This window comes from Pelodiscus sinensis, chromosome 4 (assembly GCF_052426305.1).
Source record: "Pelodiscus sinensis isolate ZL-2025 chromosome 4, ASM5242630v1, whole genome shotgun sequence".
NCBI lineage: Eukaryota > Metazoa > Chordata > Testudines > Trionychidae > Pelodiscus > Pelodiscus sinensis.
Window position 1 is genome coordinate 44,150,325 of NC_143055.1, and position 27,866 is coordinate 44,178,190.

At 40.5% G+C, this 27,866-nt stretch overlaps 1 protein-coding gene and 1 long non-coding RNA gene across 10 annotated transcripts in view; both read right to left on the minus strand.

The window, feature by feature from the left end:
• Positions 1–27,866, minus strand: part of RBM47 (RNA binding motif protein 47) — a 117,897-nt gene that overhangs the window by 3,933 nt on the left and 86,098 nt on the right. For 5 of the 9 annotated variants that reach the window (XM_075930541.2, XM_006129493.5, XM_075930543.2 and 2 more), the window contains 3 exons: positions 4,949–6,108; positions 3,757–3,963; positions 1,147–1,349 (listed from right to left, as the gene is read on the minus strand). In XM_075930541.2, coding sequence (XP_075786656.1) covers positions 1,147–1,349; positions 3,757–3,963; positions 4,949–6,108 — 1,570 coding nt within the window. Of the gene's footprint in view, positions 1–1,146; positions 1,350–3,756; positions 3,964–4,948; positions 6,109–11,951; positions 14,090–25,347; positions 26,541–27,866 lie in introns of those variants that run through there. The other 4 variants (XM_075930546.2, XM_075930539.2, XM_075930538.2 and 1 more) reach the window with 4 other exon arrangements.
• On the minus strand, positions 9,496–11,945 carry LOC142829656 (uncharacterized). Its single transcript, XR_012904315.2, has 2 exons — positions 10,594–11,945; positions 9,496–10,351 (listed from the first exon to the last, which is right to left on the minus strand). It is a non-coding gene; the product is annotated as an uncharacterized LOC142829656 (long non-coding RNA).

A 27,866-nucleotide genomic window follows, 5' to 3' on the forward strand; every position in this document is an offset into this window, starting at 1 on the left:
AAATGGCCTTCTTTCTGGTTTCCTTAAATTCTGTCCACATTTCTTCTTTTCCTTACTCCAGGCAGGAATTGTCCCTTCTTGGATGTCTGTAAAGTATCTAGCACCTCGTACGTGAATAGATAATCATCTCCTAGGTAGTTTTTTTGCCAGCAGGGCTTATGTGATACTCCAAAGGTAAGCTGAACCTGTTTTCTTTTGCTATAGGCAGCAGTGGTATCACCACCTGCTTTCACCTAAGAGTACATTCCCCACTATGGTGCCACTGCCCTTGCTGGTGCAGGAAGCATTAGTTCTCCCAGACAAATCAAGCTATTGGGGCACGTCTAGACTACGTTTTTATTTCCGTGTAAATTTGCATATCTTCTTCCGATCGCATTTTTGAAAGAGGATCTTTCAAAAGTGAAAGTAGTCTGAATGCGGTTTTTGGGGGGGGGACCCCCTTTTTTTAAAAAAAAAAAAACCAAAAACACGCTCTTCCTTAAAAAAAAAAAAAAAAAAGAGGCTTACGCGGTTTTTCAAAAAAGGGGTTCCCCCCCCCCCAAAAAGGCCTGCAGACTACTTTCACTTTCAAATGATCCTCTTTGAAAATGTGATTGGAAGAAAATATGCAAATTCCCACAGAATTTGCATATCCTCTTTCGAAATAAAAACATAGTCTAGATGTGCCCTTAGAGGCATATCAAATTCCTAGGTTCTGTTCCTTGTTGTGACCCAGAGCAAATCACTGGGCCTCAAGTCTGTGTGTAACATTGCCTGTTGTGAGACTAAATTCACTCATGCTGTGTAGAAGAATCGTCTACACAGAGATTCTTGTGTAGAAAGTGCTACTGAAGTGCAAAGTATTATTTATATTTCCCCTTGCCACTGTTCATCTTCTGAAATCTCACAACTTGTTTCCAAAGTGCTTGTTATGCTTATAAGAAGCACATGCCCTTTTGAGATTTAGCTAATCTGCAATAGGTAATGTTACTCCTAGTTTGCCGGTTTGGGGCTAAGTGATTTAGTGTAGTGTGAGACAGTTGTCAAGGTAGGGCTGTTTGTTTAGTTATTAAGCTAAAAAATCGCCCCTTAAAACTGTGGCCTGGCAAGAGGCCAGGATTTCAATGTACCAAGCTAATCTTAGCTAGAATTATGTACTGAATTTACCTGAAAAGGTGGAGGGGTTGAAACTGCAGGTATAACAGCTGCTGCTGCTGCTGCTGCCGCTGCCGCCGCACTAGCTGGATCTTGCTGGACAGCAATGGGATTAAGCATATGTTCCACTGCATGGATTTTGCCATCTTCCATCATCTTGGCTGTGGGAGCTGCCTGAAACATGGAGTACTGGGCACCAATAGCAGGGATTGCCACTAGAATAGACCACAGACACAAAAACATATTGGAGTTATATCTCCAATTTACACCATGTTCATCACTGTGATATACAACGTAAAAGGTCTTAGGAGTGCTTCTCAGTTCATTTATAAATTACAATAAATACTTTAAGGTGTGCTCATGGACTCAGCACTACAGTTCTGTATGTATTGCATACTTTTCAAACACTTTTACCTCAATGGGCTTTTAAAGCAGCACTCTATCCTAAAGAGAATTACACTGAAAATTTGCCAGGAAACTTGAAGGTTACTCCAATCTGTTCAGCTTACAATTGTCTTCATCTAGAGGCCTAAAGAGAGGATAAGTTTGAGTATGCAGTGCTCCATTTTGATCTCAGTTACTGCCTCTGAAATCAAGGTGGGAGTATTGCATACTGGGACCCAAAGTTTCCATAGACATAACTGCTGTATTGAAAGAAGAGTGCAATTTGTATTTTGTAACTGTGGGTAGCAGTTGGCCTATAGGCGTCACTTTGGCCTTCTGTGCACTATAATTACTTACTATGGTATATTTTTCTGGCTTGACTTGACTGCATGTATTTCATCACATCTTTCTGCTTGACTTTTATCTCCACTTATTTATTTAATTTAAAATACCTCTTAAGTCTTTCTTATGTCAAAAAGCGGGTAATTCGGAATAAATAGAAGAACAAGGGGAAAGAGCTAGGATGGTGAGGGTTATACATGCAATGGCTGTGAGTTTGTATACCTTTCCGAATGGCATTCGGCTGCGTTGCTTAGAAAACAAACTTGTCCTGCTGAAAATCTCCAGCAATCACATGTGTTTTTTAAAATGTACAGTCAGCTTTTGATTGATTAATCTTTCAAGAATGAGCTTATAGATACCTGTGGAGGTGATGTTTGAGTTGGGATCTGAAATAGCTTTAAGCAATAGATCAGGTTTAGTTTTGGTGGTGTTGAAATCTTGCAAGAATCTAATTGGCAGAAATCTTGAGAGCTCAGCAGTTCTGTTTTCCATCATTTTGACTAAAAGAACTCACAAGAACCCCTCTTTTTTATAAGATTTTGGCCACATGTGAACAGGGATCAGATATAAGCCCTTTCCAATTCAGAATAGGATCTGGAACTGGTACTATTGGCAGGTTTGGATCTAATTTGAAAATACATAAACTCAAGATTCTGCCTCTGGCCTATCTTTGGAGTGCTAATAAATTAGACAGATACTATAAATACATATGTACCAGGTAAGAATATAGTGTGTATGTCAAAATCACCTTTCAAATAGTTTCTAGAAATACCTGAAACTCCTAAGATGTATTCAGAGTGGGAATGCTCTCTCACTGAGAACTGACATCTTGGCCAAGCAGTCTGAGGATATAGGTTAAATTAGCTCATTTTTTTTTCTTTGAAAACACACTTTGTTTTTGAAAATCATCTACCTTTTGTCATGCAGAAACTAAGCTCTTTTCTCAAACTACATCATTAAACTATTAAGATGGCATGTTGAGATCTTCCTTTAGGAGTGTTGATTTTTTAAAATTGTATTTAAGATAAGTGCTTATCTTAAAAGTGATTTCCACTTATTTGTAATTGATTGTTATTAGAGTATTTTATAATGTTACAATTACAATCAAGTGCATCTTTACTGAAACATCAGTGGTGTTTTATTAGTAGTATGTCTGTTACAATTATGATTACACTGTAGAGAGAGGGCATGATCACTTTTTTTCAGTGGCTTACCCTAATCACCTGAAGTAGATTCTACTTCATACTATTTATTCCAAACAGAAGTCTATTCAAATATGGTTTAGAGACCTTAACAACTTTATTCTAGCCACTATCATATTCTCCAGTAAACACAAAGGGCTAGATTCTTAATTGCACACAGGCTTTTGCTAAGGGGGTTGTGGAAAGGAACTAGTTGCTGGTCCTCAGGCTCATTCTCCACTTGTCCCAGAGTAACTTAGAATAGCCTCAAGGCAAAAGATTGCTGGCTAGTAACAGCACATAAGGGGCTATCTGCCAGCCAGAAATTACTTGAACACTGTGATCAAGTCACCTCCTTCCTGCTCTACCATAATCCTAAATTGAAGGTTGCAGGAGGATAACTAGGTTTGGGAATATCTTGTTCCCTTGGCCTGTGGAGCCCACACAAGTGATTATAGCTAGTAACCTTCAGCGAGTGGTGCTGGAGAATGCATTTCAACCCTCACATTTCTAGAGAGGATGGTGAGTGCCAGATTTGAATAGAATGGTTGGCCAAACTCAGCAGGAAGAATCTGGAGTTACTGGTCACAGCTGGTTGAGTGAGGCTGTTAATTTACCCAAACCAATCTGCATCTAAAAAGTTCAAGCCCGGTTCAAAGAACAGCCTCTTTATTTTCCCCAGCCACCTCCCAACAGGTTTGTCCATTATACTAACCTGCACCGGGTTTAATGGCAACTGGATTGACAGCAGACAACTCCAAATTGGATACAAGCTCAAATCCTTTTTCTTGCTGTTTTCCTTTCCCTTCGTGGTATCTGCTATATATTCCACGGCCTGCAGAATATCCCCCCAGATAAGAGCCTCTGGGACCAGGGGCTCTGTTGCCAGCTGCACCTCGCCCTCTGCCTCTTATGCTGCCTGCTTATAATAACAACATAACAAAAATGAGAATGAATAACATACAGTAACAGAATGGGGGAAAGCTTAACACCCCACACATGGGCATTTGTATAGTAATATGGTTGCTGAAGTCAGAGTATCTTAATTTGAATGACTACGTTCTTGAAAGCAAAGGGAATCTTGCTTGGGTCAAGAACTGCATAATCAGACAATGCACATTCTGCTGTTTGTAGTACTATTCCTTGCATGACTAGATTTTACTAATACAGTTCAGACTTTTGGTATTTTCTGGAGTTTGTTAAAAAATTTTATACTAAATTTTCCAAAAGTATTGCCTAAATTTATATAAGCACTTTCACAAATGCCACTATGGTACTTTTGGTCCGGTGATATAGCTGTATCTTTAAGGCAAGTTGGTTCGTTGGTTATTCAGACATCCAATTTGTAATGACAGAACAATATCACTTGTAATTACAAATGTCAGTTATAATTGTTGGAGTTTAATTTTTGCTGGATGATTAATTTTTAGGTTAATTTTTAATATGCCAAATTTGATAACTAAATTCAATTCCATATAAGAGAACTATGTCTAACTTTTATAGCATCTTTCATCCACAGATCTCCAAGCTTTTCAAAAAGGAGTTTACAAGTATGATCAGTTTTTTACAGATTCTGTAACTGAGGCAGAGAGTTTATGGATAAAGTTTTCAAAGTCCTGTGTTCTGATAAATAAAGCTCAGGTACACACACTCACTTACTTTACATCTGTGTATATATTAGAAAGGGATTGTCTATAGAAAAATGTCCTCAATATATTAGTATTAATACATTAAAGTAAGATGAGTATAATTAGGATGAACTGTGTTGCAAAGGTACGTTAAGAAAAAATTTAAAATGTGTCAGGTATAATCTATTTAAGATGACTTCATGGTCCCCTCTCCATCCTTTAAAGCAAAGCTAGCAATAATGCTCGCTAACTAGATCATGTTCAGATGTGCTCACTAACCTTTCACAAAGTAATCTCGGTTGGGACCGATCAGAGCATTGTATGGATACCCATAATATGCTAGTGTGTACGGATCGCAAGAGTAAACATAGCTGGGTTGCTGAGTTACTTCTGTTGTTGTTGTTGCTCCTCCTTTAGCTGCTTTCTGATAACGAGTATACTGCTCCTTGTCTACTGGTTTGGCTAAGGTAACTTCCAGGCATGAGCCTTCAATTTCAGTGCCATTGAGGTTGTTCATGGCCTGCACTGCATCTTCCCTGCTTGTAAAGTGCACAAAGGCATAATCACGTATTTTTTTAACCCGTTCTACGCAGCCAGGGTTAAACTGTCCAAAGATTTTTTTAATTGTATCCTCTGTGGTTTCAATCATTAAATTCCTCACATATAGGATTTTAACAGTCTCCATTACATCTTCATCAACATCTATTTCTGGTTCTGCCCAGTCAACAGCAATTTGGTGGCCCCACAGTTGGATTCTCCCAGGCATCAGCTTTCTCCTTGCCATGGCGGCCGCTCGATGGCTTTCATACTCCACAAAGGCAAAGCCTCTATTTTTCATCTTGTCTGCTGCACTTGCATACACAATGACATCTAGTACACCCTCTGTCACCTTAGAGATCTCTTCTAGTATTTCCTCTCTCTTCTTCATCTTGGGTATACCTCCAATGAACAGCCTACAGTTATCCACGCTGCAACAAACCCCTAGAAGCCTACCAGGACGGATTTCATAGTTGTTCAGTTCTCTCACAGCACGTTTGGCTTCGTGTTTGTGTGTGTACATAACAAAAGCATAGCCACGGTTTTTCCCATCAAAGTCCATCATCAAGCGCATTTCATAGATACGTCCTACAGACTCAAACACAGGCACTAGCTCATCTTCGTACACATCACGTGGAATTTTACCAACAAAGACTTCGCAGCCACGAGGCGGGTGCAACCCCTCCCAGCCAGGTGGAGGTCCGCCGTACTTGCGTTGCCCATTCTCTTGAATCATGGTATATCCAGTACGCTCCATGAGTGCCAACAGGGCAGCCTCGTTGGGTGCACCAGCTACACCCTCAGGAACTTTGGTTGTAGACATGTTGGAAGAGTCGTTACTCATCCTAGCAGTGGAATCTTCAGCTGTCATTATGTCAAAATCATTCAAAGTGTGATGAAACCTAAATAAAGAAAGGGAGGGGAAAAAGAGGACATTAATTAACTGTTGTTAACATGACAGTAATCTGGCTCTTTGCAGCAATTTAGGTTCAAGAATAGGCTAAGACTGTTAAATACAAACCCTAAAAATTAAATAGCAAAATATGCTCTCTTGCATGTGGTGAATACCTGCTGAGGAAACTCCATGAATTTAGTTTCCTTCAAATCTTCCCCTCGTATGAGAGAATCCAAAAGGAGGAAGGCAGTGATTCAATATCACATGAACTATGCAGCTCTTTTCTGCGCAAAAGTCCACTCTGAGATGAGTATACGCATGTAACCTAAGCAAATGCTGCTACTAGTAATGTTACTTGGGCTATGTCTACATGAGACTTACTGTAGCTCGTCTGTACTGATGCAGCTGCACTGCTATAAGAGTGCTCATGTAGCCATTCTATACCAGCAGAAAAGAGGTCTTCTAGTGAAGAGGAGAGGGATAGCTCAGTGGCTTGAGCATAAGCCTGCTAAACCCAGGATTGTGAGCTCAATCCTTGAGGGGACCACTTAGGGATCTGGGGTAAATCTGTCAGGGATGGTACTTGGTCCTGCTGTGAAGGCAGAGACTGGACTCAATGACCTTTCAAGGTCCCTTCCAGTTCTATGAAATAAGTATATCTCCATATATTTTTATTTATTGACATAATTAAATCACTCCAAGCAGCAGTGGTAGCAGTTGTCAATCGAAAAAGCTGGTATAACTTATGTTGCTCACAGTTCATTCCTCTCCCCACCACCATCCCAGCAACATGAGTTTTATTGGTATAAGTGGTAGAGTGGATAGTTTTTGCCACAGAAGGGAAGGATACCTCAGAGACCAGTTGTCACCAGGATCCTCAAGATCTCATGGAGCTGATCTCCTAACTAAAAAGGGGCTACTACTGATCAGAAAATAAGTGATCCCACTGAACAAGATCCCCCATTTTCATGGTCCCTAGTTGGAATCCTTGCTATCAGTGTACCACTCTACTCATGGTCAATTAGGTGTTAAATAATTTTATAGCAAACTATAGATAAGGATTATTAAGCATTTGGAGCAGTGCTTGTAAACTAAGAACTTCCAACTCTCTGTGGACTTGCAGAACTAAATCTGATATGTAGATAAAACAATTTTATCTCTTTCACCAACAGAAGTTTGTCCAATAAAAGATATTACCTCACCCACCGTGTTTCTCTAATAAACATAGGAAAACTACCATGTACAAGAAAAGCTGTTTATGAAGTTTCATTCTGTATATAAGTAGAATGATAACATTGAAGAGACTATCTACTTGAGAGAGTCTTGCTTCAAAAAAGAGAATAGAAATGCTAACTTCTATTATTACTGAAAGCGATGGAGTTTTCCTCTAGATCAATTAAAAGAATAGTTGCTTTTGGATTTTGAGGGTCATTGGTGCATAGATATTAAGGATAGATGGGGTCATGAGATAATTTAATCTAACCTCTTGTGTATCACAGATCATCACATTTCACTGAGTTGTCCCTGTATGGAGCTATATAACTTGAGTTTGGCTGAAGCATATCTTCCAGAAAGGCATCCATCCTTGATCAGAAGACCTCAAGAGAGACAGAATCCATCACCTGCCTTGGTAGTTTGTTCCATTGGTTAATCACCCCTGCTGCTAAAAATTGTTCCTTATTTCTAATATGAATTTGTCTCACTTCAGCTGCCAGCCATTGATTCTAACTGCGTCTTGCACTGTTAGATTATAGAGTTCTTTAGTACAGTACTTGATATTTTCTTTCCATTAAGGTATTGATACACACCACCTTTTATTCCTCCCTCTCCAGCCAGCACTGAGAAGAAGCCAGTAGACAGGGTGGCTGTGTCTAGACTGGCAAGTTTTTCCGCAAAATCATCTGATTTTGCTAAAGAACTTGCCAGCTGTCTACACTGGCCGTTTGAATTTCTGGAAAAGCACTCATGTAAGATCGTCACTGATTTTCCGGAAAAACTATGCTGCGCCCGTTTGGGCAAAAGTCTTCTTCCGAAAGACTTTTGCCCAAAAGGGCCAGTGTAGACAGCATAGTACTGTTTTACGCAAAAAAGCCCCGATCGCGAAAATGGCGATCAGGGCTTTTTTGCGGAAAACCGCATCTAGATTGGCCATGGACGCTTTTCTGCAAAAAGGGCTTTTGCGGAAAAGCATCCTGCCAATCTAGACGTGCTTTTCCGAAAATGCTTTTAACGGAAAAGTCTTCCATTAAAAGCATTTTCGGAAATTCATGCCAGTCTAGACGTAGCCGGTGGGTGGTCCATCCCTGCCTTTGCCAATGCTGGGTAAGTCTTCTAGTAGCACATAAACAATTCTAGTCACTATATTTCAGAGGGGTAGCCATGTTAGTCTGTAACTGGAAAAACTTAAACAACAAATAGTCTTGCAGCACATTAGAAGCTAACAAAAAATGTAGATGGTATCATGAGCTTTTGTGGGCACAACCCACTTCTTCAGATGGAGTGGGTTGTGCCCACAAAAGCTCATGATTAGTCCCTAAGGTGCTACAGGACTATTTGTTGTTTTTCTATTACTAGCGCCAGAGACCATTATGTGCTCTATAACTGATGTCACTTTTAAAAATAAGTTTCAAAACCTGTCTGTATGCCCTTTCATTAGGGATGTAAATGGTTGGCTTACTGGTTAATGAGCTATTTCAGGGGGCTGGTGACACCACCCGAGACAGCCACAGGTGCTGGAGAACGCAGGAGGATTTGCTGCAGAAGCACATCTCTGTGCTCTGGGCCCTGCATGAGATGATGGACCAGAGGCTACGGGAGGACATGCAGTTGCAGAGAGAAACCTGGAGGGAGTTGCTGCAGCAGGGCCACACCATGTATGCAACCGTGCGGTCCCTTCTCAGCCACCCAGAGCCAGCTCCTGCTTCTGCTGCTGCTCCTGCTCCAGCTGCAGCCCCTGGTCCTGCCCCTCTTCCCATGGCTGACCCTGCTCCAGCTCACCCTCCTTCTCCCCCTAGTCTCCCCTCCCCCCGAGGTCCCCACAGTCCCCACACACGAGGCGGTTGAACTATCCAAGCCAGGCACCAATCCCAGCCCCAACCCTGAGCCTCATCCTCTCCCCTTTTCCCACTTCTAGCTCCCACCTCCCTGCTCCACAGTTCTCATACCCAGGGCTTGCTGAGCCACAGCGAGCCCTGCTCGCCAGCCACGTTGTCCAGCGATCTGCGCAGATTGCCCGAACCCGGCTCTTCCAGGTTGTAATCTACTCACCATGGGCGAGTAGATTGTCAAGCCCTGCTCATATCCCCTCCCTCTCCCCCCTAGTCTCCTCCCTTCTCCCACATTCTTTCCCTGGTCCCGCCCCAATTACTTCTGCCCCAAATAAATAACCAAAGAGTTCTTTTTTTTCCAAAAACAATGAATTTGTTTTATTGTCTCTGCAATGGAGGGGATGAAGGGGGGTTGTGCGGGGTGTTGGAAGAAAGGCAGAGGGGCAAGGCACAGGCTCCTAGTGGGGAGGCCCCGGGGAGAGTGTCACTGGGGTCCTTGTGAGAAACTCTCCTTCAGGGCCTTCTGGATGCACACCCCCACTTGATAGGCCTGCTTGATAGCAGCTGTGTACAGCTGTTTAAAGGCCCTGCCTACCTGGCCTCTGCCCCCCACACAGGAGAAACGCCTCCCCCTTCCTCTCAAGCAGGATGTGGAGCACGCATCAGGCGACCACCACCTGGGAGATGTTCCACTCCCCTACATCCAGCGGGGTGAGGAGGGATCGGAAATAGGCCTTGAGATACCTGAAGGCACCCTCCACTATCATGTGGGCACTGCTGAGCCTGGCATTAAAGTGTTCCTTGCTGGGGTCAAGGTGGCTGGTGTGAGCCACGGCGTGAGAGGTTAGGCCACGTTCCCCATGATGCACAGTGGCATGTCCAAGTCCCCAACCCTGATGGTGTGCTCAGGGAAGGAAGTGCCAGCCTCCATCTTCTGGAACAGGCTGGAATTGTGGAACATGCAGATGTCGTACGCCTTCGCCGAACACCCAACGATGTCGCTGAACTGGCTGCGGTGGTTGACAAGGGCCTGCAGGACCATTGAGAAGTAACCCTTGCAGTTTGTGTAGACAGATGTCTGGTGGTCAGGGGCCCAGATGAAGATATGGGTATCATCAATAGTCCCCCCGCAGTTGGGGAAGCCCATGGCAGAAAGCTGGTGACAATGGGGTCCACGTCGCTGAGGTGAATGACCCTCACCACCTGTGGGAGACAAACAGCGAATCGCAATGGTGCCAGAGCCTTCCCCTCCCCATACTTCTCCCAGGAGCAAACCACTATGTAGCCCATCCCCCGCTAGGGCTGTATGAGGATGGGCTGGAGAACTGCCTGGAGAAGGGTGCTTTCCCCCCCCACACTACCCCATCTCCAAGTCCCCCTTGGAGTTCCCCATTCCAGCACTTTACCCCCAACCCTCCAGGGACTTTAGCCTGAGAGCACCATACCTGCATGATGGGGGCACCAATGGTCAACTTCCCCATGCCAAATTGGTTCCCGATAGATTGGTAACTGTCCGGCGTGGCGAGCTTCCAAATAGAGATAGCGACCCATTTCTCCAGGGGGATGGCAGGTCTCAAATGGGTGTCCTGTCAAGTAAGGGCAGGAGCGAGCCAGGCGCACAGCTCCAGAAAGATAGTCTTCTTTATGCAGAAATTCTGGAGCCATTGCTGGTCGTCCCATCACTCCATAACAAGCTGGTCCCACCAGTTGGAACTATTATCCACCTGCCAGAAGTGGCGGTGCAAGGTGGGGTACAGCTGGAAGAGCTGCACTCCCAGCCGGATAGTGAGGGTCTCCTCAATCAGCTGGGGGCAGCCTGCCGAAACTGCTATAGAAACTGCAGCACCACAGACAGAGGCCGTTGTGTGCCCAGAGACAGCTCTGTCTCCATAGCTGGGAGTGCTGTGGTGTCCAACAAGGCAATCAAAGCACATAGTGAATATGCTTAGCTTTCCCTCAGAGGTAGACAAGCAGAAGAAGAACCTGAGAAATGGTTGTATGGTAGGGTAGGGTGGGGTGGGGTGGGGTGTCCCCTTTAAGCATGAGTCTAAGATAGCCTCAGGCAGCAGCTGCAGGAAGTAACCATGTCTTGATGCCCTGCCTGAAGTGTTTCCAGGTGGCCTTAAATACGATTCAGTGTCCAATCAATGTGGACGCGCTATTTTGAAATAGCTAAGTGCTATTTCATTGCAATTTTTGAGTGAGGATGCACTATTTAGAAATAAGCTACAGGTATTTAAAAAAATTTAGAGTACCTTATTTTGAAATAAGCATGCAATGTAGACGTACCCTGTGAGAAGTAACTTCTTAGAACAGTTATTACAAATAAAATAAGGCTCATGGCACCAACTGTAAACTTTAAGACACCTGATGCCTATCTTACTTGATGTAGGAATTGTAATGTAGAGTGAGTCAAACATTTTCTGATGAATATTTTTCTGATGCAAATTGCTGTTTTATCAGAATTGATGCAGTCTATGGGAATGTGTCCATTTTGATGACATTTTATTTAAGAATTTAAAAAAAATTCAATAAAGGTTGGAGCATTCCATTTTGACAATCTAGGAAAGGGAACATTTTGATTTTTGTTGTTGTTACAAAATAACTGTTTCAATTTTTTTTTATTAAATCAATTTAAAAAAAATCAAAGTGAAAAGAAAACTACTCAATTTTATTGAAACACAATATTTCAGTCTGATGTGTTGGCATAGCTATGTTGGTCAAGAGTATAATTTTTTCACACTCCTGATTGACATAGCAATACCATTATATAAGCTTTAGGTGGACACCAAGGCTCAGTTACCTGACTTTTTTGGGGGGTCTCACTTCCCTTTGTTTCTTCATGATTGTTTTCTCTTTCCTGGGTATTTTTTCAGATTCTCCTGTTGTCTGTTCCATTCCACATATTGCACTAATATATCTTCCTCTTTGTCTCCACACTGTTCTCCTCCAAGTTCTTTTCCCTATACTGCTTCTTCCTGTTCCATGTGTTCTCTCTCATGTAGAATTTGACCCCTTGTAGGTTCCCCGTTGTTTGATACTGCAGTGCCACAGAGTGCAAAGGCCTCAGTTTGTCCCATGTACACTTACGTTACTCAGTTGAACACACATTTGAGCTTTGCCTGCTGTATGACACAATAGAAAACTTCAAAGTTCAGATAAAATTTCTTTTGGCTAGAAAAACATCCAGTGTATGTTTTCAGGGCATTTTCATTTGATTATTACGGCTTTTTTCATGCAGCAGATTTGTTTTGTTTTTTTCCAGAGGTGTGTGCGTATAGCAACCATTCTCATGCACAATATTAATTTTAAGATGTCTTTCTGGAGTGTACAGAACCATATGTACATAGTATATAATAAGCTAGTGAATGAAACTTAAATCTACTACCTTGCAAACTGTATTGTTGCAGTGTGAGAGCTAATATAGTACAAATGTAATAGGCTCACACTTAAGTCAAAGATTCCTTATTTGATGATTAAGGATGATGATTTCCTTATTTCCATGATGACTAATATGGGTAAAAATATATATATTTACACTTTGAAGCACATGGTCTTGTGATACATTAGAGCTCAATTCCTCATCTACGGTATCCAAAGAGGAGGCTGTACCGGCTTCACAGTGACACAAGATCATATGAAAAAAGGTCATTATTCTGTAAAACTGTTGTGAAAATGAGAATGTAGGAGTTAACACATTTTACGTGACTTATCTAGAAATGTATTAAAACTGCGGTTGCTATAGTGACTGCTGTAATACATGCCCAATCTCTGAAATACTCAGGAATAAAAAATACAAAGCATGCATATGAACTGATTAAAAATTGGAATATATTTAAAAAATCATATCAATGCATCCATTTAGCTACCTATTTATATTGTTCCCATTACCAAGTACATAAGCATCTCAAACACTAATGAATGACTTTCTCCTCAGAACATTCTTGTGTGGTAGGGAAGCATTTATTTCATAGTGGGGAACTGAAGTACTGAAATATTGTAAGTTGTCCAAAGCCTCACAAGAAGTCTGGAGTGCAAAGATAGTAGCTGAAGCTAGATCTCAGGAGTCTTACTGAAGTGTCTTATCTTCAAGGCCATCTTTAACCATCATGTATTCGATATCTGTGCATATATGATATTTATTATGTATATTGTAGCTCTGTTTGTCTTTTTATACCTGCCCCCTCATCCTCTCTCATTAAAAGTTTAACACATTTATGATCTAAAAGCGAAAACCAGTTTGGTCTACCTTCACAGGATGCTGGTTCAGTTCCTCAGGGGTATGCAAGAATCCCAGTTTTAACCTTCCAAGGCTTCGGGGAGGGGGAGAGAAGAGAAACACTTAGCCCTGGGGATACAGAACAATTTTTCTTTGCTCACTGGCAACCCCTCTGGTTAACTACCTGTCTAATCTGCATAGGTATTTATACCTTAGCCATTACTGTAGATTCTGAATGTCTAAAGATTAAGGCTGTGTATACATTGCACCTTACAGTGGCATGGCTATGTCACTGTAAGTCATTGGTCAACATACTGAGTTTGTTTATTCTAGAAAAAAGACTAAGAGGGGATATGATAACAGCTTGCAAGTACCTAAAAGGTTGTGAGGAGGAGGCGGGAGAGAAATTATTCTCTTTAACATCTGATGATAGGACAAAAAAGCAATGTGGTCAAATTGCAGCAAGGGTGGTTTAGGTTGGACATTAGGAAAAGCTTCGTAACTGTCAGGATGGTTAAACACTAGAATAAATTGCCTAGGGAGGTTGTGGAATCTCCATCACTGGTGATATTTAAGAGCAGGTTAGACAAACACCTGTCAGGGATGGTCTAGGTCAGGGGTGATCAAATACCAGCCCATGAGCTGGATCCAGTCCATCAGGATTAACTCCTGGCAGGCTCCCGCCACTATATTTACCTGCACCTCCGCAGGTAGTGGCAATTGCCACTCCCATTAGTCATGGATCGCCTTTCCAATCTAATGGAAGTGGTGAGAAGCAGCAGGAATCAGGACATCACTTCCTGCAGCCCCATTGGCTGGAAACAGCGATCCATGGGCAACGGGAGCTGCAATCACCAGTGCCTGCAGAGTCACAGGTAAATATAGAGGCAGCAGCCTGCCAGGGGCTAACACCACAGCTGTTTTATTGCCCAGCCCTGGTCAAGATGGTATTTGGTTCTGCCATGCATGCTGGGACTGGACTTGATAACCTGCTGGTTCAAGTACCCACCTGGCAGGTGAGAGACTCTGGGTCCTGTCCCCTTGCTCCAACCACTCTGTATTCTGGGTAGCTAATTAAAAATAGCTTCAGCAGGAGAACATGAGCAATATTCCTACATTAGTTATGGCACTTTCCTAAGATGTGTGTGAGATTCCCATTTGAATCCTTTCTTCCCTTGAGGCAGAGAGGGCCACTGAACCTTCCACATCCCAGGCAAGTGCTCTAACCACTGGACGTAAAGTCATAAAATAGGTATTACCTGCCACCACTCAGGCCTGCTGACAGGGCAGGGCAAAGGGGGCAATTGAATTGCTGCCAAAGTTTTGGAGCACCACTCCGCACGTTCTGTGGAACTTTGAAGGCTGAGAGGGGTCCCCTGGGCTGCAGCCTGGGCAGCACTGAAGGCTGGCTGCCCCCTGCCCTGTTCCTAATGCTCAAGGTGCTCCCTTTCTGGGGATGCAGAGCTGAACCCCATACACACACATACACCTTGCCCCGGGGCCCACAATGGCGGTTAGCCTCACTACCCCTGCCTCCTCTGAATAGATTTTGAACCATGGTTAGAGAGGCTGTTACCAGATCAGGCATCAAGGGCGCATGATGGAGTGGGAACACCTCTTCCCCCCAAGTTGTGGACTACTCTGCCACTTAAATGGGAGATAAGCTGCAGTCTACATGCTCAGAAACACAGCTGACTAAGGAGCTTGCTAAGCGTATTTAGGTACCAGAAACTAAGGAGGAGTTTTGTAGGTTACAGTGGCTTCTAAAACTGGGAATTAGTACTTTTATGGATCTGGGCCCAAGTGCCTTATGGGGCTACACAACCATTTGCATCACTGATGAAATTAACCCTGCAGCTATGGTATAACTGACTTCTAGAAACAGAACGTGGATATTTGAGAGAGATTGTTGAACTGCAAATTTACATTCTTGCTGGCTCTCACATTCTATTCCTATTTTATGTATGCATTTAACCTAGTGCCTGTCTCCTGAAGTTTGATCTACAGTGAGCTAGTGGCATCATGTAAGTGTGTATCAAGGTCAGCAAACAGCACCAGAAGTGAAGTGACTGGCAAATACTTAAAAAAATTAATTGTAAAACATGTTTGGGAAAGTGATAGAATTCAGTGCTACAGGAAACATCCTGGCAGACTTCAATGATCAAATAGCATTATAAACTAAAACAGACAGAGATCCTGGTGAGTTGTGCATGCCCCCATTAACTATAGATAATGATTCCACAGCAAGCTTAGCTAGTCAGCAAATGGGGCAGCCAATCAGTGAATTCACCCACATAACCCTGTTTTGTGGTCAAAAATTCCAAAGCAAGCTGGCTGGAAGAAGCTCATGCGGATTCATTGAAAGAGGAGCAAAGAGGTGAATGGACTCCTATAAAGGCTCAGAGCTGAGACAGATGGGCCTCAGCTAGAGAGCTTGTACCATCAAAGCCAAGGCAGGGGTGCTAATTGACAAGCAGTTGCCCTATGGTGTAGTCAGAGATGGGTATCATCTTGCTCTTGTAGGGGAATAAGAGGACAAACTTATCTGTCTGTATTGGGGAGATGGATTGGAGTTCTTGGGAAATATGTACTGATGAGAAGCTATTTGGAGAAGAGATTCTGTAATAGAGAAGAGAATGTGATGGGTGATCTTGGACAGCTCAGAGGGGACTTTGTATTAGGGAGGAGGAACAGTCACTGTAGGTCTATGCTTGCAGCATTGCATCTTGGATTATAACCCAGCCAGTCTGCACTTTACTTCCCCTTCAGAACTGGGGTAGGTTCCAGAGCCGAGGAGCCCAGGAGTCTGCAGAGCTTTTATTAAACATAAGCAGCCTAGAATAATTTAATTTGGAGTCAAACCTATCTACAGGCACTCTGGCTGATTTTTGGATCCTGCTAAAATAGGACATTTAAGAAAATTATCTGATGAGGTCGTTCTCTAAAATATTACCACAGGTTAGTTAACTCCAGGACAAATCCTATTAGTCAGTCTGGGTTTTCAGAAGGCCATTTACCATTGAGTGATTTTTTTAAATACTTTTCCTATGATAGACTGCATAAAAATTCATAGAAAGATCATGCAGCATTCATTAGTGAAAACATGTCAGTCATATTTTCTGCTAGAAAACTTCTCAGTTTTGCACTATACAACTTTGCTAGCTGATTTCCTCAATATTAGTAAAATCACTCAAATAAAGCAACAGTAGAAGGCATCTTAACAAAAGGTCCTGCGTAACGTTGACACAAAGTATTAATTTCATTTTTAGGTGTGACACTTTTATTTAGTTAAAATTCCTTGTACACAATAGCCCCCACCTCATAAGTTCAATTGCAGCTACAAAAGTACCATTACAGCTGTAGAAGTCAAATAGTCTTTTAAAACATCTGTGTGGCTTTAAAGTGCTAACGTTAAATTTTTCACAATACCTGTTAAATGTTATAAAAATATAAATTGGCATCCAGTTTTAGAAACTGTGAGGATTTTTTAAAAATTCTATGGCAATACTCTTATTGAAAAAAATATACCCGTCTGAAGATCCCTTCTGAGAAAATAAAACATTTTAAATTATTTGATTTGCATATAGTAATTGCATCTATTATAATTTACTCCCTTCCTTGGCAAGACTGTCAAGTAACCTGCTTTGACAGCCACTTAGGCATAATATAGGCATTCACTTTGGATTTGATTTAATGAATATTTTTCTTTGCTTTCTGCAGCCATGTACAGTATAGCAGATGAGAGACTTCTGACTCCAAACCTAATTGTAGCCCTGGCCATATTTCGGTATATCCATAGCAGGGAACCCGGTTACAACATGGTAATAGAAACCATGCTGTAGCCTAATAATGTAAACCAGGCATGTCCAAAGTCCGGCCCGCGGGCCAATTGCGGCCCGTGCTCCAGTTTAATACGGCCCCACAGGTAATTTGGCAATATCTATCTTTAATGGCCCCCAACGAATCCAGATGTATTGAGATGAATACATTGTAAAATCTCAGTTAATGTCAGTTGGTCTAAATCAGTTATAAATATATTTGGACACAACATGTATACTTGGTGTTATGTTCCTGTTCATATTTTTTGAATTTAAAGTTGACAGACAACCTTTATTACCAATAATATGTAATGTACTTTACAATGTTCCTGACATATATTTCAGCTTCCTGGATTTTTTTTTCATCTGGCCTTCAGATATGAAAGGCAGAGTGATTTAACACCTGTTTAGATTTGTCATCCATGTGACGAAATGAAAAGTATGCTGTTTGCAATAAACTTTACATAAAATAGTTAATTTGCATTTAATTTTAATGGTTCAAAGAATGTCAGGCAAAATGGTCGGCCCTCGCGCATGTTCACTTCATCAAATCTGGTCCTCTTTGAAAAAAGTTTGGACACCCCTGATATAAACACTTGCTACATAGTACTGTGCTTTCTACAGCATGGGAATACAGGATCATTCCTTGTGTGTATAACCAGATTAGAGAACAACTTCTTGTCACCAGGCTATCTGATTTAATTGTATTTATAGTGTCGACAGTCTATTCATCACGGGTGGGTTAGTAGGAGCCTGTTGGTAGAGGAATCCACTGAAAGTCAGTAAGACCAGACAGACAAAGTTATTTTTTATAGCTCATGATGCCAAAACTGAAGTTAAAAAAAAAAAGGAGCGTGATTGGATCTTTTTTTGCCAGTTCCCACTTAAAACCAAAAATCCAGAAATAAAATCCAAAATGAATATTTAGAAGTATGGATCCTTGTCAGTTGGAGGGATTCATGGTCTCACTGGCCATTTAATGAAAAAGGAAGCTCTTCAAGCCCTTGGCCCATCACTTACTGTCTTTGTTATCCTTAATTATAGGCCCTGAGTCAGAAGAGCATTTATTATATACACTTAAAAATATAAGCATATGCTTTGCTGAATTAAGACCCTAGAGCTCTGTCCAACTCCTGTTAAAATTAATGAGAGAATCACAAGACTTTGAATGTTGGATCTGAAGAGAGAGATGTATACTGCTCCTTTTTATGACAATGCTTAGGATGCTGGAGGTATGTGTGTAAGATGAGTATGATGATGGCTCTCTGCCCTTAAGTCTAATTTAAAAAGATATACTGCAAAACAGAAAAGTGCGGGAGCACAGTGTATGAGAGAGGGTCAGTGTTGGGAGCTAGCAAAGGGAATTCATTTTAAGAGGATTTGCAGGAGAGGTAGAGCATTTGGCAGATGGGAAAGAGGAGGTTGTTCCAAACTGACATGAAAAAAGTCACCAAGTTGAGAGAGGGAAAGAAGCAGGGGGTGGGGGGGGGGGGGGGGATCAGGGTAGAAGAATATGTTTAGGACAAAACAGGAGCTGAGACACAGGTAGAGGTAGAGCTATGCAGACTTTACAGCTGATGATAAAGGGTTACAGCTTTAGTGAAAAGCTAGAGGAAGCCAAGGAAGGGCTATTAGTGGCTGACATGGCCAGAGTAAAACCAAAGAGAGATGATTTCAGCTGCATTTTATAGAATGGAGGTGTGAGAAGTATGGAAAGGAAGACGTTACAGTAGGCAATGCCAACATCAGTCTCTAAGGAAGTGGAGTTAAGGCCTCCCTAGTGTAGTTCAATATTCTTGGTTAACATCAGGATGGGTCATTTGAACAGGAAACAGTCTGTGTTAAGATATTTAGGTTATACTTAAGAATGTCATAGTGTGTGTGTGTGTCTCACACACACACACACACACACACACACACACACACACACACACACACACACACACACTCTTTGCTTTGTCTATTGAAACTTTTTTTTTTTAAGGAAAGGTAGCAATAAAATGTTTGGTTTGTTTGGTTTTTTCCTCGATTTTTAAAGGGGATCTTCATGTTAGCATTTCAGAGATTTATGCAATAGTGGAAAAAAATCACCAGTTGCAAAGAAACTCATTTAAATGTCATTTGTTTATAAATAATATATTACAACTTCTTTTCAATATTTGCTTGACATAGATGCATCTACTCTTATGATGTGCTAAACTCAGCAGAAAGAATAAATCTCTCTCTCTCTCTCTTTTCAGTGCTATTTTTATTCTCCTTCATCCATAAACATTTTTGGTCAGAGGGATTCTCTAAACTATAAAATTCCAAATGATGGGTTCTGGAATTCCCATTTCTACTATCTGAGTGAGTCTATTTGTCTGTCCAAGAACTCCTCCTAAACTGTAAGAGCTAGGAACACCAAATTTCATATGCAGCTTCTTCTTATCCTAATTTAAACCAAGGTCAGGGGTTGGTTGTGCCTGGAAAACTGGAAGTGCTTGGAATGAGTCTTTTTGATAACGTGGAAAGGGAGCCCACGAGGTCAGATTTTAATCAGACCCTGAAGTTCATGGACAAAAAAAATCTCCACGTGCATATAGCCACATTTATTCGTGAGTTGTGGGAGTTGTATTACAGCCATACAGTACATTTTCTATAAATTACAATATTTATTGCTTACTACATGCATGTGGGCATATGTGTGGTGATTGTTAATAATACATGGATGAGGATTCAATTTCACAGGATTATTGAGAACAAATCACTGGGTCCTTTAACACAGCAGTTCTCAAACTTTTTGGCTCCGGAGCCCTTTACACGTGTAAAAATTTATGCGGAGCTCCAGCAGTTCACTGATTGTATGTGTTGTACCTATTTATGTTTCCAGTTTGTCAACCTCGCAGAGCCCCTGGAGATACCTCGCGGAGCCCTGGGACTCCGCGGAGCACAGTTTGAGAAACACTGCTTTAACACAATAGAAGAATTTCACTCAGTGTTTTCAGTTTTATTTTTTGATACAGATTAGATGATAACAAGATTTTCTGTTTGTTTTAACATATCTGAAAAAGGAGAAGAGCCAAGAAATGTATATTGGGGATTAAAAATTTTCAAAGTGCTCAGCATTAGCTTAGCTCTGCCTCCACTGAAGTCAATGGTAAATTTCCAATAGCTTCAGTAGGAACACAATTAGGCCAATTTTTATTGCTTTTCAAAATCCCAGCCTGAAGGTCTTTCCTTACGTCCTTTTAGTTTTGTCCCCTATTTTGTACCCTGACTTGTTGCTCAAATATTATATCACAGTAAAATCTCTTTAGTGTCACCCAACAATTCACCGAGGGCACGTCTACACAGTAAATTATTTCAAAATAACGAGTGTTATTTCGAAATAACTTAGTCCACATCTATACAGCAGGCAGTTTTTTCGAAATGTTGTCAAAATACTGTCAAACTGGAGGACTTCTTACTTCGACTCCTGTAATCCTCATTGTATGAGGAATAAAGGAAGTCAAAGAAGAGTGCTCTGTTTCAAAATAAGTGCTGTGTAGATGCTCCCAATTTCTAAATAAGCTATGTAGTTGACATAGCTCAATTTATTTCAAGTTAAGACCTGCTGTATAGATGCACTCTGAATAAATGATCAGCAACAAAACTTTTCTAAATGTCTCTTGTACTTCTTGTTCCTTATAGTAATAAGCCACATGGGCCTGCATAGTTCAGATGAGAAATTCAGTACTATATGTAGAATGGATAAAAGGATACTGGCGTTTCTGGCTATGACTTTGGACTTAAAAAAAACCCACAGTTTTGTTCTGTAAAGTGCCTATTCAAACAGAATCATAGGATTCCATATTTAGAGATTTCAATATCAAATGCATTCAGTTTATGAAGTAAAAAACTTTCCTTTGCTTATTGATACTCCTTCAAATTCAGCCCATGATCTCAAGGTTAAGATGGGTTCTTTCCACCTCATTCATCATCACAATCAATAAGACTATAAAGTTTCTACAGGTCAAATAATGCCCTTAGTTATACCTCTCAAAACCACCGGTTACACAGACCTAATATAAATTGATTAAATAAAAATGTTAGAGGAACTAATATTCTGTTTCCCATACAAAAGTCAGGTCACCTTGTACTGTGCAAGCTTCCCTCCTTCCTTGTTGTCTACGTTATGCTAGGTCATATGCTGTTTAGAACCTGATCTTGTAAATACTACCTGATATATGGCTTACCAATGGGTGACCATGAACAACATGTCCAGTAATAACAAATTTGCATAATTGTGGCCCCTGGATTGCCAGCTACTCTGGGTAGGTGTCATTGGAGAAATCCTGGTCCTACTGAAGTGAATGGAAAAACTCCCTAATGATTTCAAGGAGGCCTGGATTTCACCCTGTCTTTATTCTATAATGCACAGTTATAACAATGATAGCAATAATGTTGACCAAAAAGTTACATATATGCCAAAACTTCAAACCATCACCAACTTCTTCCAGGTCTAAAATCTCATTTACCCTCTTTCCCTTATAAATGTATTTTATTGTCAGTCTGAGTTTAAGGAACTCATTTCTTCCAGCTAGGCCCTAAAGTTGTGACACTACAGTACTATAAAAATCCTGAATTCCTGTACTTTGACTTACTTTATTAGCAAGAATAGTCTTACCAATATCATCAGTAGTGAAAATGAACAACATATTCAGAATAAAGTGCGATGTAACAATCTAATAAACTGCAAGTGTTTGTGATGATGGATGTCCGGGTTTTAATGAGAAATATTTTTACAGAGCATGTTTACCGTAAAAGTTACAAAACCAGAGTTCTTGCATAGATAAGAGTGCCCTCTTTTACAAGTACTCTGCTAAAGAAAAACACGTCTTCTAGGAAAAGGAGTGATTTTTTTTGGACTATGTACCTGGAGGATCTCCATAACAAATGACTAGAAATAGCAAGGTTCTTCATTTGCAATTTAAAGGAATATTCTATTTTTGTGTCTTTTAAAAAAAATCAATACATAGACAATAGGAAATAGAAAGCTTAGAATGGAAAGCACCTAAAGTTCTTGTGTATGTGTATGTGTGCCTTTTCTTATGTACAAGCATAATCAAATTGTGCCTTGGAACACTGCTGTATAACTTCTGCTCAGATTAGCAGGAGTGGTGTAGGGATGTAACTGGATAGAATTTAGGCCACTGTTAATATATTTTCTAATTATCATCCCATGAGTGATCAAAGCAAGGTTGAGAGTCACTGACAAATTTATATGCTATGATTTCATTTTTTCAGTATTTGTGATTTGGCTTTTCAGCTAGTTGCTAGGGAAGTCCGTGAATTAAACAACAGCTACTGACTTAATACAAAATCTATTTCCTTAGTTAATTTGGAATAGATAAAAGTATGGATTATTGTTTTAAATTCACTATAATCTTCAGCAGCATCTTTCTTGTCTGATGTAGTTTCTATCTTTCTCAGAGTTTCATCTTATCATATGAACACTAGCAAAGACTGGGCTAATAATGCATCTCTGGTGGCAATGGAGTTGCAGGGGTGTAAATGAAAGGTGAATGTGATACGACATTTTCCCCAGGTAAAATGAATGAACTTTTAGCATAAAATTAAACACTATTATGGAGATGGGAGTGCTTATTGTTCAAAATACATTAAACTCAAGGTATTTGGTTTAGTCAGTGACTAAATACAGCATTTTTTTTCTTTGTGCATTGACATTTGCCCCCTTTTATAATATGCACCTCGCACCAGGGAAACCTAAGGCACCAGCTAGTTACTCATTAAACTCAGGTACCAATGGCTGACTTGTACATATCACACTTTTAACTGCCTGGAATTGCCTGTGTGCAGAAGAGGGGGGGGGGGAAAGCAATCATTATAGCTGTGAAATTCTGTCATATTGGCAGAACTGAATTGCAAAGTGCAGCAATTTTGCCTGACCCCTGATCTGTGAAGTTTGTACAAACCTTTGAACCTGTGATTGAAATTGAGAAACTTGCTTTACAAGTAGCAGGAAGAGATTGTCAATAATTGTTACCTTTGTGCAAGGTTAATATTATAAATTAGAAAAGGGCAGGAACTAGCTAAGGAGGTATTGACAATAATTTTGATCAATTCAAAACAATTGAAATCAATACAATTTGGTCAAAAAATGTACAATTTTGAAATTAATGTTTCCTGGATATTAGAAAAAACGGAATGAGAGGCAGATGTCTGAGCCCCCCCTCCACCACCACCACCACCTTTCATTGATCCTTATTTTTGTTACAAAAAGCTGAAGGGGGAGGGGGGGAAGAGATTAAAACCAATTTGTGTAACAAGATTGCTTCTACATTGTATTTTAGAATTAAAAATGTTAAGATTAGTAAAACTACAACACTTAATCTAATCTGTTGTGCAAAACCATATGAGAAACCCATAGGAAAATAATTAAATCAATTGTATTATAATAGATATTCTAAAAGAACTTGTCTCGAGGAGCAAAAAGAATATGTTTTTCAATTCTCTGCTTAGTTGAGCTAGCTTAACATGACTAAAAAGATCTGTTAAAGCTTTAAACACTAGGTGGGACCTTGGCTACATCACAGCCAGGTAGCATACACTCATTACCCTTTATTTTTTAACAAGTGCAGAGGACTTTTAATGCTTAATTGAGATAAGATTGAAAAATGCAACCCTTTTACTCATCAAGACAAGGCCTAACTGGTATGAATAGTGATAGAAATGTAGCCGTGTTAGTCTGGTGTAGCTGAAACAAAATACAGGACTATGTAGCACTTTAAAGACTAACAAGATGGTTTATTAGATGATGAGCTTTCGTGGGCCAGACCTACTTCCTCAGATCAAATAGTGGAAGAAAATAGTCACAACCATATATACCAAAGGATACAATTTAAAAAAAAATGAACACATATGAAAAGGACAAATCACATTTCAGAACAGAAGGGGGACGGGGGGGCGGGGGAAGGAAGGTGAATGCCTGTGAGTTAATGATATTAGAGGTGGGGAAGGGTAGATGTCTGTGAATTAATGGTATTAGAGGTGATAATTGGGGAAGCTATCTTTGTAATGGGTAAGGTAGTTGGGGTCTTTGTTCAGCCCCCTGCGGAGAGTGTCGAATTTTAGCATGAATGAAGCACTATAAAAGAAGTATCATTTTGCTTGGGTTCCCCCCCCCCCCCCCCACAACTACATTCCTGATGCATCCTGTTGACTTCAGTGGGAGTCTTGAGTGTGCAAAGAATGAAGGACTGGGCCTCAAATGTAAATAACACTATTATATAGAAAGTAACAGACCTGATCCTCTTTTCACTTAAATTAATAGTTTTGCCACTGATGTAAATGGGAGCAGGTTTGGACTTTATGACTGAAGTCAGTTCTCCTTTCTTTAAATATAATTGATCAAACAATCAATTTTTTTTCCATACTTGAGTTCAAACCTCCCAAACCTGCTTCTCTGTTAATATTAGTTCCAAAGTATAAACATATTAATATACCTAAAAATCCTTTCTGTGAGGTGAACGAGTTAACGTCATTCTTTCTGGACCTTGTATAATATGCAAACATTAAATGTCCACGTTTCATAAACAGAATATGAATGACAGTGTTACAATTCTATCCTCTAAATATACCAAACACTTCCAAATGCAGAGGGATGCTCTAATAATATTAATAATAATGTACAATTCTGTTGACTCATATTTCCTAGCCACTAACAACCTAGAAACCTAAAGACATATAGCTACAGCTGCTAGTGCACTTTTAAGGCCAGACTGTGATTTCAATTCCTTAAATAAGATAGGAATGTGGTACTACTGAACATGAATAAGTAGCAGAATCAGGCCCATAAAAATAAACAGGTGGTAAATAAATACCTTTCAATGGATAAATTAAAAATAAAGGCAAGCAACTCCTTAAAACTAATTCTATTTTTTTCTCAAACAATATTTAAGTATAAATAGATTTAAAGTGTTTATATTAATCATTTAGTTTTTACAGTTCCAAAACTTGTTATCTGACACAATCCTTTTTAGCATTCATTTGTTTAGATTGTAACTAAAAATTAGAATTACTTTTTCCTCATATAATTTTTAATACCCTTTTAGTTACACACATTTATCCTTACTGTGCAAATACAAAAAAAAAAAAAAACCACATAAAAATGTTTCCCTTACCTCTCCAATCCTGAAATTTAAGTGCGACAGGTTAATTGTACTAGCACCTTTTGCTTGAGCAACCTTTCTCCTAATCACAAGAGCTGTATAACTCTGTTATACAGTACATGCATCTCTTTATTGGTCGATGAGCTTTGGCCATTTAAATTCCTTGGAAGTCATTTGCTAAGGGCACCTGGAATGAGTCTGAGTGGGTGGAACTGAAAAGAAAAGGGATGTTAAGACTGCCAGATCTAGAAAGCTCCCAACACAGTTTGAAAATTAATAGAAATCCGTCTATAGCTAATGGATTTTTTGGAGGACTGGTTTGAACCTTAAAGGAAGAATAGAAGAGAGTGCCTTGACATTTTCACAGGGAGGAGGAATTTAAACAGAAAGATTTCATTCAAACTTTGAAACTTGCAAAAAGGGAGTGAATCATGTACAAACAACTTCCTAGCACAAGGCGTTGAGCAAATAGCTTGTGTTAATCAAAACAGATAAGATAAGGAAAGCACCAATTTTAGTTGACAATGTGATGTTTTCAGTAAAGTCTTTTTCTTTATGCTTCTTTGGAAACATTATTTTAGGCTACTTCTAGTTAGCTTACCCTTGATAATTCTAAAAAGCAATGGTTGTTGAAACACTGAAAGGTACTTTTACTGATCTTGCAGGCCCCAAGAATGAAAGAATAATTACAGCTGAATATCTGGTGTGTACTATTTCAGCTTGCAAACATAGAACTCAAAATGTGTTTGCTTGGAAGGCAGGAGGAAAAACACTAAAAACTGAAACCTAGTACAGGAGAAAAAGCAAAGGGGTGGTAAAACATGATTCATGACAGTAAAAATGGTCTGTACATAACAACGGAACAGTAGGCCCCAGAAGCACTTAGGCAAAGTAAACAACACACCTTTTTAAGCAGTTAAGAGAAGAAACCAAACTGAAAAACTCTTTGGATGTTGGATTTGTCAGTTCAAGCAGGCAGTATAAGCAACCAGTGGGAAAAGAGGGAGAAGGGTGTGATCCAGAATGTGATTGTCTGGGATCGGAGCCCACCTCTACAATATTAAAAACAAACACTGTAGTGCATGAACTAAACAAATTGCAGATTATAATCCTATCTAAAGCTAAAACCCAAATTTAGGGGTGCAACTTTGGCTTCAAAACTGTTTTCAGAATGCTGATCTGAAACATATTCAGGAATCAGACTGGTAGCTGTTAGTCTGTATCTGCAAAAATAACGAGGAGTCCTGTGGCACCTTAACAACTAGCAGATTTGTTTGGGCATAAAGGTGCCACAGGACTCCTCATTATATTCAGAAATGCTGTTAAAAGTGACAAAGTGAGTTGTTTCTATAGAGATTTCAAGGGAATATTAATTAATAGAATTTTCCAGGGTCTCAACAATAGAATCTGATGGTGTTAGGACTTGACCTGAACACCCCCACCATCCTTTTTAAAAAATCTAGTGCAGTGAAATATACTGACAGTGTGTCTATTCCATTTAAATTTGACATGGCTATAGTGCCTTCACACATTTAATTCTTTTTGGTTATAACAAACTTAAAAAGAAAAATCCTTTTCTCCTGGCAGATTTTAAGTACATGCATCTTTCATTAGTTATAGCAATAGGTTTGCAATCAGGTTGCTTTTTAACTGTCACATCCATTCTTTTTCCTTGGAGATTAAAGTTCAAACCAGCAAGTGTAATGCCCAGTTTGGATTTGGCTTTTTAAGGTCAGAAAGTTGGACTTGAGACATCCCCTACTGGATGTGAATCTATCTTCCTACAGCACCCTATAAACCTTATTTCCATGAGGAACAGAAGAGATCATAGAAAAAAACATGTTCACTTCAGGGAGTAAGTTGATCTGTGCACAGCAATCTTAGAGGGATAATCACATGTATATATGCATATACGTGTACTTATATCTCTGGATAATCTATAGAAAAAAGGGATAGACAAAGTAGATGTGTCTTCTGGCAGGGCAGGTGGCTACTTTAATTATAATTAATGTATGGTGGGCATTCAGATTTCTTGGTGGTAGAGTATTAGTGCCCAGAGGCCCTAGTTATTATCATGGTCCAATTGTGTTAGGCACATTCCAAACACACAGACAGATATAATCCCTGCCTCAAAGAAGTTGCACTCTATCACGGCTTCTCCCCCTTCCCTCCCCCCCCCCCCCCAAGCTCATGTGGGAATGGGTCCTCGCGTTTACTGCATGGAGGCCCCACTCCCTAGCTTTGCTCTAGGCTTGCGCTCTGAGGGGGGTTAGGTCGCGGTCTACGCCAACTTATTTGGGAGAGACCACTCTACCGCCCAGCAAGCCACCCGCTTCCCCACGGTTGGGGAAGAGTCCCCGTAATCTGGGATGGGGAGGACCCGGCGCCCGTCGGGGAGTTACTCACAGCCCCTCCGGGTCTGTCGGAAGTGCCGCTCAAGGGGCCGGTGTTTTGGGCCGTCTCGCCTTTGGGTCCAGTGCACGTCCTGGGGTCTGGACCACTCTTCCCCTGGCGTCCCAATCCTTTGCCTC